General features: G+C 40.6%; 2 protein-coding genes across 3 annotated transcripts in view; one reads left to right on the forward strand and one right to left on the reverse strand.

Moving 5' to 3' along the window:
* LOC306932017 (roundabout homolog 2) overlaps nucleotides 1–7,895 on the reverse strand; it is a gene marked incomplete at its 5' end in the record, with an annotated part of 79,356 nt that extends 71,461 nt beyond the window's left edge. Inside the window, one exon of the mRNA XM_079513722.1 lies at nucleotides 7,729–7,895. Within this exon, the coding sequence (XP_079369848.1) occupies nucleotides 7,729–7,895 (167 nt within the window). The remainder of the gene's footprint in view (nucleotides 1–7,728) is intronic.
* Nucleotides 7,896–7,900: 5 nt separating this feature from the next.
* Nucleotides 7,901–12,840, forward strand: part of esamb (endothelial cell adhesion molecule b) — a 59,005-nt gene continuing 54,065 nt past the window's right edge. The window contains exon 1 of one of the 2 annotated variants that reach the window (XM_079513973.1): nucleotides 7,901–8,348. In XM_079513973.1, coding sequence (XP_079370099.1) covers nucleotides 8,279–8,348 — 70 coding nt within the window. In that variant the 5' untranslated portion in view covers nucleotides 7,901–8,278. The remainder of the gene's footprint in view (nucleotides 8,349–12,840) is intronic. The other variant, XM_079513974.1, reaches the window with a different exon arrangement.

Consider the following 12,840-nt stretch of genomic DNA (forward strand, 5'->3'; position numbering starts at 1 on the left):
GGTTTTTTCATTTCAGAAGACTTGGCAGTGGAAGGAGCATTATTTGGCAATTTTGCACATCCTCTCTTGTCATGTCCTTAAAGCTCACACTCTAAACTCAAAGTTAGACAGGTTGAGTTTCTATTTTGCATAGCAACACATTTGCATAATTTCTAATTTCATAGGCCCGTATTTAATGTGCTGTACTGATGAGTCCACCTTGCCAGCCTAGGAGGAGGCCAGGCTTCTGCGTTAAATATAATACACTGAACTCAAAGAATTAATGAGCCTGCATGGATTGTTTTTGCCCAACGTTTGGCTTTTGAAATTACATCATACTAGACCTGCGCCCGCATGCAAGTTTGGGAACAATGAACATCGGGAATGTATACCCAACCCCATGAGTATGCAATACCCATTATAGCCATTGTCATAGCAGCCGCTTTAACTGTCTGTCTACCTGTATCTCTTTTATGCCCATATGTGGAGATCCCTGATGTTATCAGTATATGGGCATATATGGGCCTGACCATATACTATTATATGGGCATAATGGGGATCAGCAGTTGTGGAAAGTCCTTGGTGGTAAACGTCTGTGGAGAATGTCTGAAGAGTGCAAACTGACTGTGAAAAGTGGACTGCTTAAGTAATCAAATGGCAGGTGCGGGGTTGCCATGGCAATCAATTGGCTCAGGCAGGTGTGGGGACTCATTAGGTCCACTGGCAGACACTGGACAACCGTATATCCGACCCACTCAAAGCCAGGCACTGCACTCCCTGTGGTAGTGTGGAACGCATGTTTCGAATTTGAAGTCGGTGGGGCAAACAGTTGTCGAGTTATGTGGATTACAGACGTACATACATACACACACGTATACACATGTGGTGGAATAGGCTACTCGCATTTTTTACTTAGGTAAAAGTAGCCTATCAATACTGCAATGCAGAAATACTCTTCTGCTTACAAGTTACTTACAAGTAAAAGTCAGGAATTAAAAATGTACTTAAAGTACCAAAGTAGAAAGTACTCATTATGCAGAAGAACCCATTTCACAAGTTTTCAAATATATAGAATCTTTTGAAAATGGCAGATCTACAAGCTCACAATGCGGTGTGGGTAATGTGTTTTGTAATAATAATCAAAATCTACAAAGTAACGAACTCAAGTTTTAGTGGAGTAAAAGTACAATATTTGCCTCTGAGATGTAGTGGAGTAGAAGTTAAAGTACTGGAAATACTCAAGTAAAGTACAAATACCTCAAAATTCACTAATGTTCATGATAAAATAGCACAGTTTTTTTCTACTCGGTCTGTGTCTCATGGGAGGGCTGTGGGCAGTTCAGAAACCCGTCCACCAGTGACATCATCGATGGGGAATCCAAGCTAATAGAAACTGCAGGCTTTCTATTTCTGGAAAGTTGCAATGCGATAATGGAAGCCATCGTTCTCAACATAATAACAAATCTAAATATATATATGTAATTTTTAAATGTTTAAAAAAGATCTGCCTATGTCACTGGTGGATGTGTTTCTGAATTGCCCTCCGGCCTATGAGACACAGACTGAGTAGGGAAAAAAAGTGGTATTTCAGTGAGGATAAATTATGAAGATAGGTTGAAATGTGGTGAAGTGGTCCTTTAAGTCATTGGTTCCCAACCTTTTTATACTGAAGTAGGCCTACCACCTCAGAAATATATCTGTCTCTCCAAGTACCACCATAATAACTGATGTTAAAATACAGGAGTGTAGACCTGTTGTTCCATTCCTAAGCCAATAATGCTGCTGCTCTGACAAAACTGTCTAATCACTAATCAGCACAACTAATGATATTTCTAATGTGATTAATCCCTTCTCAAATCTTCTATTATCAGCTAGGTGTGCTGTCATGCTCATTTCAGCACGGCTGGATAGCCTATTTCAACCAATTGCTTGGTCAGAAGAACTACCTGTAGTAAATATTTCATTCCACTTTTGTCTTTTTTCTCATTTTTTGGGCGACTCCTCTGTGTACCACCAGGTTGGGAACCTCTGCTTTAAGTACAGTACTTAAGTAAATGTACTTAGTTACTTTCCACAACTGGTACCTACAGAGACGTGATGCATTTATTGTAAGGTGTCAGCCAAATCTATGGACTTTTAATGTTTGTTTAGATCACTTTAAACATAGATTACAGCAAAGTCTATGGACGTTTAATGCTTGTTTAGAGCACTTAACATTACCAGGCGCCCCTCACTTCACACAAGTGTAATCTTTACTATAATGCAAAAATAGGCAGTCTCAGTCTTTACACCTTCAATAACTGATTGCTTGGTGCAGATATAGGCTCGATTTGGCATGCAGTAGCCTACTAATTGCCTTATGTTAGAGAGCTCATTTTTCTTGTCTACACGTCACAAGCCCTGGGGAGCTTCCTTCCTCCTGCTTTGAGAAATATCAGCATTTGGTTTGCTTCAGATACAACTATAGCTAGAAACTAAAGAATGCACACAGAAGGCTGCAAACATGTGCCAAAACTATGCTGAAGTAACAAGATATGGCAATCTCAGATATCATGACCCTTGACCTTATAGACATATCTTCAGGGCAGCCTACATTTCATGAAGTTCTGGCCATCTATAGTTGAGTTAGACAAATAAATAATCAAAGAACGGGGAGAAAAATCGGATGAATTCACTATATGATCCCTATTTCATCGTGGCTTGCGGTCAAAGCATTTTGTACATCCATGTCCTGGTCTGATGGACATCTGAGCTGTGTGTATAACACCATAAGTCACCATGAGGCTGTTCAAATCATTGAAAAAGATAGGGATAGGGGGAGGGGTGCTGGTGAAAAGATAAGAGTGGAATTTCAAAAGCTGGAAGTGTAGGGCCTCACTCAGACCTTTACTGCATTGCTGTATGCTTGTTGGATGAATGTTGTGTAGTGTCATAGCCGCCCAATGCATTTCCAATGGGAGTCACATGGTTTGACACAACATTTGTGTTGTATGAGGGGGAGGGGCGCAGTCGAAACACAGCCGAAAGCCATACAACAGCTTGTAGTCCAAAATGTGGACTACAAACCATTTGACTTCCATTGGAAATGCATTGGGGCGGCCATGACACTACACAACATTCATCCAACAAGCATACAGCAATGCAGTAAAGGTCTGAGTGAGGCCTAGACCTGTGGAGATGGAGAATCATATAGGCTACACTTTAGATCCAACATATGAGCTGGGCTTATATTCAGGATGCTGGCTCCCTCTACTGGCCCATTCACATATAAATGAAGGCATTTCCAGGGCACAGTGGACTCTCTTGCATGTAAACATGATCATTAATATCAAGTGACTGAAGTGAATGAATATATGCTTTTTGAAAGGTAGAATATAATTTGATTGAAGACAAACAAACAAAGGTCATATAGGACCTTGATGAACTCAAAATATAGGCTAGTCTTAGTCCTTAGTGTGGACAAGCCAGTCGTAAACTTAATGATATCCTTCAGTTATCTAAGCACTAGCAGTGCTTACTTTCAATTTATTATGGTAAGGGAGGAAGCAGGGGCAGTGTCTTGAGTGTACACTGTACAGGGTTTGATGATGGCCCAGGTAGGACCGGGCCTTAATTTTCGGGCCTGTTGAGAACTCTAGTTTTCGCCGGCTGCCGGGCGCGGCTGAACTAATAACTTTGGGGCAGGCCCGTCTAGAGTTTTAATGGACAGGTACAGTATCAGTCAAAAGGGAGACATCGAAGAGGAAGGACGGATGGGGAGGATCAACATATGGAATGTCAGAACAGGTCAGCTCCATATGGAGATTGGAGATCTACGGGTTTGCGGTTTGAGGTCAGATGTTGCTGGCCGGCTCCATACATGCAGATATTCTTCTCCATGTATGGCTATCCAGGGTTTAATGAGGTCAGTGTTGTGATCTTCTTATAGAGACGGTCATATATAGAGAGTGTCACGAGGCGTGACGGACTGACGACCATATTTGGTGGCGTGACGTGTCACGAGGCGTGTCAGACTGACGGCCATATATGGTGGTGTGACGGAGTCACTGACGGAGTCACGGATGGAGTGACTGGCAGATTTTGCAGGTTTTCATAGTAATCGGCGACCTACGGTCATAATTCATAACCAGATCGTAACTTTTTTAAATGTCCATCTTTATAGATTATTATTCCGATGTGTTTAAAGGTTTCATGACATTCATTTTCATTTATTTTAATTTATCGTTTTTCTTTTAGGTTTTATGACCGCAATTACACCCAAACAACCTGAACTTTGAACATTCAGTGGATTTTCTGTGGTTCTGGGTTTTCTCTGTGTGTTCTGAAGCCTTTTGAGCTACAATGAAAACAGGCAAAATCCCTCAGTGACATCTGCTGGCAAATTGTTAAGTCATATATGGGATTTGTAGACTGTTACATCACAGACTACTCCACGGGCAAATCAGATCACTTGTTTGAGCCAAATTATTCAGAAAACCCCAGACCACAGAAAATCTACTACATTTTCAAAGTTCAGGTTTTTGGGTGCAATTCAGCTCAGAAAACCTAAAAAAAATGAATAAGAAACATTTAGAAACATTTACAAAAAAACTCAGGGTAGGTTCACTGTGAGGACTCCAGTGGCCCCACTTCACACACATACACTGAAAATAGCAGCCCTCCACACAGAGGGAATATAAGCTAATGGTTTTATGGCTGCATGGCTATAAGGATTGTGTCCTTCTCATGATTTCACCCAAATCACCCGTAAAAGTGATACATTTAGATTTGAAGAACACCTGGCTCTGGCTGGCTGGTGGTATAATAACAACACAAGGGCAAAAGGAGAAACAAATATGGAGGAAAAAGGTGGCTTAACGAACAAATGTTCAGTGTATTCTTATTTATTTAACCTATTTTTATAACAATTCAATTAAATGAAGCTTTATTGGCATGATAAAACATACGTTTACATTGCCAAAGCAGGTACAACATTGTGTAAACAGAGCTGCTATATGTCACCTATTGCATCATTATACAGGGTATAAAGCTTTTTTGAAAATTAACAAATAAAATAGCACAACTCTATATGCCCTCTAAACAGTAATTTCATATGTTGACCACTAGATGGCATTAATGTATCGGTAGATACAATTTATAGTAGGCTCAGACTTAATTCCTGTAGTCTGTGGTCATGTTAAAAGTAGAGCTTTAATCTGGACTTTAAATTACTAAAAAGTAGTAATTATTATGGTGTTTGTCACTTTTACGACATAGGCCTACTTGTAGCATATATGGTGCTTTTCTCCAACCTTGCATTTTTAAAGTCACTCACTCTGCATAAGAGCATAAGCTAAATGCCTAAATTGTAGGTTGACTGCTATACTGCATAGTAGACTATACTTCGTTTTTAAACAGTAAAAGCAGATGCCAGACAACCAACAGGCTGAGCAACATACAAAGAAAAATCATCATCAGACAGAAGGCTAAGGCATGGAGTGGGCTGTCAAGTTCAAAGTCAAAGTCAACCCGACTTTGAGATAAGAACTACTGACCAAAACTTGAACAATTAAAGAACCTGTTCAGGGCGTAATCAGGGACAGGGAGTGTAGGCCGGCCTATGCTATATATTATCTTCAGAAGTGAAAATGGGCACAGAACACAGGAATTATACCAATATTTTGAATCGTGTTAATCATTCATTACATTTGAGAGGGAAAAAAAGAATCTTGAGCAATTGTCTTAACTAATTTATAACAGAAGACTCAGCAGAGGTGATTTTATTTTATTTTAATAAAAGCAATTTATGAGGATCTGAACTGAAATCTTTCCCAACAGCTGAAGGAATATTTGGTGTCTTATGCATAAGACTTAAACAAACAAAGTGCAGATGGGCCTGACTGAATTTTATATAATAGAGGGTATGCGCATGCATAAAGTGAATGGCAGATCAAGTGGCAAAGTGAGTGACAAAGTGAGTTTTTGCCACTCAGTAGGCATTTCCGCATAACTTCCTGGTATGATGATGATGTCACGCGCATACTCTCTATTGTGTTACTATAGTTAAAAATGATATTAAAATTCAGTCATTGAACAGTAACAGTACATGTAACAGTATCGGCTTAGGCAAGTCAGATTTAACTTTAATACCTTTATATTTAATATTGTGAGCTTGTAGATCTGTTCAAGCTGTTACTTTGGGCTTGTTTATCTGTAAAGAAAGACTAAGATTAATCGGACCGTCCGGTTGATTAATCGAACCGATGCCGATTAATCTAAAAACAACTAGAATCGGCCAATACCGATGTGTTTGCCGATTAATCTCCCATCACTTAAACCAGAGAGTGTAGTATAATTGACACAAATGCACCTCCAGGGGTGTAGGCTATGGATAAAGAGGAAGAAAGAACAGCAAACATCAACAAAAACATAGGAAAGCAGGACCTTGAAAACAACATAAATAAGTCAGGATTGTGCCAGGGACTTATTATAGCTCTATTAAAGCTTGTGTTTTGATGAGGAAGCTGAATCGAGGTTTTGTGGCAGACCTGCCGGTTGTTTGAGGTTAATAAGGTGAGAGCAGACCTATACACCAGGGGACAGTTTCAATACCATGTTAAAAATCCATTACATTCCATTACGGGGGAAAAAAACACATGGACTAAGATATAAATTTTTCACCTGACAACCCATTTATGAGCTGTGAGCTGGACCTAATGCAAACTAACATTACAGTGTAAAAGCCTTGTTCTCTTGTGAAACAGTCTGAGAATTCCCGTGAGGACCTTTACCTGTTCCTAGACTTTTAAATTCAACTTTGCAATGTATCAGGTAATGCATGATAATTTAGTTGACAGTACTTTTTACTTAAGTGTCTTTGAATGTTGTTTCATGGTGAGTGCTTCATCGTTTTATTATTTATTCTGGCTAAATGGCAGGCATAATATGCCCTTCAATCTAGCTCATGGTATTATATTATAGAGTGTAAGTCATTAGACACATTATAAAATGAAAAATGAAAGATATTTGAATAAGATATTACAGTGTTACCGGTATTACACAAGTTATTAATGTCCTCCTATGTCCTTCCAAACTACTCTGGCAGACTGGCACAGGGTCACATGCTATATGCAAAGAGGGAACCACGCCAAGTATATGTGGGTTATTAACGTATTAAATTATTTACATGAATCAGAGTGTATTGTGTTTTCATGTTGAAACAGAAACCATAGCCTGCTTGCAAAACCTATATATGCTTTATCCACCCATATTTAATTTTAGTGACAGCTACAGGGCCTACTGCAATGTGCACATGTCCTATGTGGAGGTGTGGTATAGTCAGAATGTAAACATACACAAATTAAAACCTACATACAGTGTGCGTGTGACCGTGCGTGTGGCATTTAGCAGATGCTCTCAATCCAGAGGGATTTACAGTAAACAAGGTAAACACAAGGTAGCCTAATCCTACATCAAATGCATTTTTATACTTTTTGTTTCCATATAGGCTGCATTATCAACATACATGAATATAACCATGCTAGGAGGTAAAGCATAGCATATAACACACACAACATATAACACACACACACACACACACACACACACACACACACACACACACACACACACACACACACACACACACACACACACATATATATATATATATATATATATATATATATATATATATATATATATATATATGATAAAACTAAAATCAGACCTGTCTGAAGTGAGTGGTGCAACAGCGTCCCCTGTTGATACCCTAAGCAGACAGACTCGAGAGCTCGAGAGCTTATTTCCATTGTGGTCCTGAGAGTGCCATGTGTGAAGCTGTCAATCAGTGTGCAAGGGAAGGGGGCGTTCCTGAACATATCCAGGTGGATAAACTCCATGATGAGCTGAGCACGTCGCCAGGAGGCTGGAGGCATGGAGCTTCGTGCCACACTGACTACTATGACTGACTGTAGGTATACAGACTCATTAATTGGTTGTTGTTGAAGCAGTACATTGACTGTTTACTTATACGAGTCATGTGTCGAAGTGGCTTTTTTAGTGTAGGCTATCGTAGCCTACCATTGCTTTGCAATGCCATCTATTGTTTGTAGGAAAGGGATAGTAAACATTTATTACAACCATCTTTATGGCCGAATTAGATTTAAAAAAAAAAAAATCATAGTAACTGCTTTGCTCCGAAAGTTCGGCTACCTGAAGTGGAATAGCGCATTGCCATTGAGCTGCAGCTGCTGTCAACTTTGAAGCTCAGCTGTGGATCCCGTGGATCTTCCAGAGACCAGGCGGTGGATGTTGTGCAATGGAGATACGGAGACGACTTCACGTCATCCTGACATTGTTATGGATTTTTCAAGGTAGGCAAATAAAATGTATGTGAAACTGAAACATTATCATTGTAGTCATAGTCAAGTTGCTTTAAGGGAGACATAGCACACGACTTATATTTTCCCAGAAACTGATTTGGAGACCTTGTTTTGCATGTAGGCTAAGAAGCTGGTCCTTTATAAAAGTAAATAAATGAATAGAAGGTGAATTATTAAAATAAATCCAAACTGTAGTAAAACTCTGTGGTGAAAGTCCATGGAGAATAAAATCCTGCATGCACAGAAAGGGGTTTGAATTAAAAAACAGCCCTTTTTTAATTCCTGGGTGACAGATGGAGTGTAAAGGGTTTGATGAGGTCAGATCAACATATGGAATGTCAGAACAGGTCAGCTCCATATATGGAGATCTAAGGGTGGCAGCAGGGGAAGTGACTTGAGTGTACAGGGTTTGATGAGGTCTGGCCATATATGGAGCATGTCTTGAGTTTACAGGGTTTGATGAGGTCAGATCAACATATGGAATGTCAGAACAGATGGAGATCTAAGGGGGGCAGCGGGGGAAGTGTCTTGAGTTTACAGGGTTTGATGAGGGCCCAGGTAGGGCCGGGCCTTAATTTTCGGGTTTGATGATGTCAGAATGACATATGGAGCGTGTAATGTCACGAAGCATGATGGACTGACAACCATATATGGAGATCTAAGGGTCTCCATTATGTCACATGGTGTCACGAGGTGTGACCATATATGGAGTTGTGATGTTACGAGGTGTGATATGGCCATATATTGACATTCCCATATATAGGGAAGGGCCCCTGGCGATATTGTCTACGTCACAACTACATATATGCCCATATATGGAGATCCCTGATGATGTCACGTGATGTCATGTGATGTCACAAGGCATGACCATACATGGGGGCGTGACGCACCAACGGGAAATGCACATGGGGGCGTGACTGACCAACGGGAGATGCATGTTTTCATATTAAATGCAAACATGTAAAGATTTCTGGTGTTACGCTTCTTATAGGATCAGTTAGCCTACAAATTGCATTGCAATTGCATGCACTTTTATTGTATGGTGGTTTTGAAGGAGGGTAAGGAGTCACACATTTTGATGTCTAATTGGTAGGGCATTTCACAATTTGTTGGCATATTATATCTGGGTTGAAATAGATCAGTGGCGCTCCCTCTGGTGTGTTGTGTCTTTTACGTTATTGAAGCAGTTTGACAGGTACATGGGTGTCCCTGTAGTCTTGAGTATCTTGAAGACAAGGCCCAATAAGTAGCTGTACTCTGTCGAGTCTGACCTCTACACTGAGCCATCCCACCTACCTGGTGGTGACCGCTCTGAGGTCTCAGGATTTGACCCGTGGCGAGTGTGTTTTGGGACAAGCGTTCTTCTGTATTCCACAGAAGATAATTACAGCCCAAATGATCAAAAGTCACAAAACTTGATGGAAACCAGCTTTTCATTCAGTTTTCAGCAAGGGAGTTAAAGATAGTTGCGCTATGTAACTTGCCTGAATGACCTTTCTTTCAAACATAGCCTACTAGAAGCTGATTTGCAAGTCACTGGTTGATGAAGGGTTAAACATATCACATACGGCATGCCATTGACTTCTTAGCCTTTGAAATACCGTCTGGTGTAATTTAAACTTGGTTAGAAAAGGCTAGAACAGCGGTCGCCAATTCGTGTGGCACACTCCTTCCTGCCCACCACCACGGAGGTTGTAGGTTCACGGAAGACGGGCGGGGATTGTGTTAATTGCCATTGCATGTAATCCTATGGGCTGGGGTGGCACATTTCAGCAGGGAGAGTGGGGCGGGAGGACTATGACGAAGGCTCTATCTATCTAGCCTGGCTAATAAGCCAGACCGAATCAGCCGTTGGCAAAAAAAAGTTGCCTGCCGGCGGATTACGGTCTGGAGAGGCTCAATTGTACGCCCATTTCCTACACCAGAGAACTGGTGTGGCCAATCGGGACACGGTATGCAATATGGGCGGGCTTTGGTACAGTGACGTTCATTGCTTGAGACCTTTGACTGACAGTAGCTCTGACCAATTGCGTCAAAGAGAAAATGTTTGAACCCGCCCCCCGGGAAACAAGATCCATACACAGCATCTCCAGACTCAAATACCACACGACAGTGTGATTTGAGTCTGGCTTATTAGCCAGGCTACTATCTATCCTCCCAGTGTGGGTTCCTCACTGGTAGGTGAGTCAGTAGGATACAACAGCAGTGTTCAACACAGAAATGTCTGTTTGATTGATTGATTGATTGAATAGTTTATTAGACAGCCAAACACTCAGTCCAAAAGGGATAGCACCAAAAAAAGTCATTGCTGTCTTGTTTCCATTCAATTTAGGCCCTATGCAATAGGGCTTTCACTTCTAGTGTAATTTTTGTTTGTTGTTTTTAATAATATTTGTACATTTAAAAACTGTACATTGGTGACTATAATCTAGCATTCCAGCTGATCTTGAGGCCTACAAAAACGGGGGGGAAAAAACGTTTTTATTTGTATTTATTTATTTTTTGTCAACTAGCCAACTAGTACCAACAAGGTCAACTAGTGGATTTACTAGTCGACTAGTTGAATAGTCGACTAGTTATTTAAAGCCCTACTATGCAATCAATTCATAGACATGACATGAACAATAACAAGATTCAATATCACAAAAAATCCATAACCACACAGTAAAAATAAAAACACTGTACATATACAATGAGGGGAAAAGGGGGGGCGGAATTAAGTGGTTTAATGAGTCAATAGCCTCGATACCCAGGCTTTCATTTCGTCTGCGCGAAAAACGAAAGCCTGGATTTACGCATGGGCTGCACTGGCCTAAACGTGGGAGTCAACCCTTCCGCGTAGGCGTCGCTTCAAATGATTGACGTCAGGGCTCTGAGCGGTGTGCACCCGTCAAAATAACACTGTGAGGAAATCATTACCAGTGGAACTTCAAACGAGGCTATGCGAGGAAAATGAGGAGAATGGCTAAAGAACCCACCACACTGTCTAAGAAAAAAAACAACGTGTTTGACAGTCCGTTAGAATGGTATACTCCAGCAACCAGTGGTTTCTGCTTCTGGTCGACACAATAACAGTGCTGCACTGGGGGGAGGAGAGACCGGGGCTGACGGACAGATCGGTGAACCAATGGTGGGGGTGCGTAAATCTGAGCCGCGGCCCTCCCATCTAGGCCAGAAAGGTCTAGCGTTAGCTCAGGCTAATGAGTCAATGACTAATGTTTTTTTTATATTATTATTATTATTTTAAGTTCTATATCGTGAGATATTTGTACTGGTGTGCTGTGGTCAACAGTAATTAAACATAATAACATATTGATGGAAACTGTGGTATAATTGCTATATCTTATGGCACAAAGTCATGGACCTTTTCACACTTGACAACATAGATATTCAAAAATGGTATCAGTAGCTGACAGGAAATAAAGTTGGACCTGAGCTGTTTCCTGCAACGCAATTCCACTGATGAGGTCTATAGGCTATAGCACTCCCTGGCCTGCTGTATTACTGCTTAATTATGGCAACGTTTTAGTTAATTTATGATATTGTACATATAGACTACCTAGCCTAAAACTAAACCTGAAACCAATCTGCACCTAAAAGCAAGGAAAATGAATAAATCCCAGGTTTAGCCCAGGTTTGTTTGATAACAGCCGTACATTAATTTGAATTGTTGAGTCTTATGTCTCACACCTTCCTCTTGACAATACAACCTAGATTCTCTGTGGGGTTCAGGTCAGGCCAGTTGGCTTGTCAGTTAAGCACAGTAATACCATGGTCAGTACACCAGTTACTAGTAGTTTTGGCTCTAACTGGCCTGACCTGAACCCCACAGAGAATTGTGGTGGCGAAAATGCATATAAACACTATGGTATTAATTAATTTAATGTAGCCTACTAGTAGATGATACTTAACACTCTAATTACCACCTGTTCCTCACTGACAAACTCATTAGAGACTGCCGACTCATGTAAACCTATTTCAAACTGTGTGAGTTAACTATAGAATAGAGTTCATTTAAGGAATGACCATCTCTTGTTACTCCTGAAACTGTACACTGCTGAAAGTATAAAATATGTGTGGGACATGTGTGTGGGGAGTGATGGGGGAAGCTCTGGAGGGAGACACCAATCTCTCTCCGGTGTGATGACATATACAATAAAAGAATGGAGTTCGAATCCTGATGGTTGAGTCCTGCTTCTTCCTGATGTTGTTTACTTACTAATAGTAATATCAAAAGCTGCCATTACAGAATCTAGGTTGTATTGTCAAGAGGAAGGTGTGAGACATGCGACTCAACAATACAAATGCATTTACGGCTGTCATCAAAGCAAACCTGGGCTTCCATAACACCTCAATAGTGACAAAGGCTGATCACCTCTATGCCACGCCCTGTTGATGAAATAATTTGTTCAAAAGCAGCCCAGACCAAGTATTGACTGCATACATTAATATACTTTTCAGATGGTCGACATTTCTCGTTTTTTTTAGTGGTCTCGTA

This window comes from Electrona antarctica (genome assembly GCF_951216825.1).
Source record: "Electrona antarctica genome assembly, chromosome: 11".
Lineage (NCBI taxonomy): Eukaryota > Metazoa > Chordata > Actinopteri > Myctophiformes > Myctophidae > Electrona > Electrona antarctica.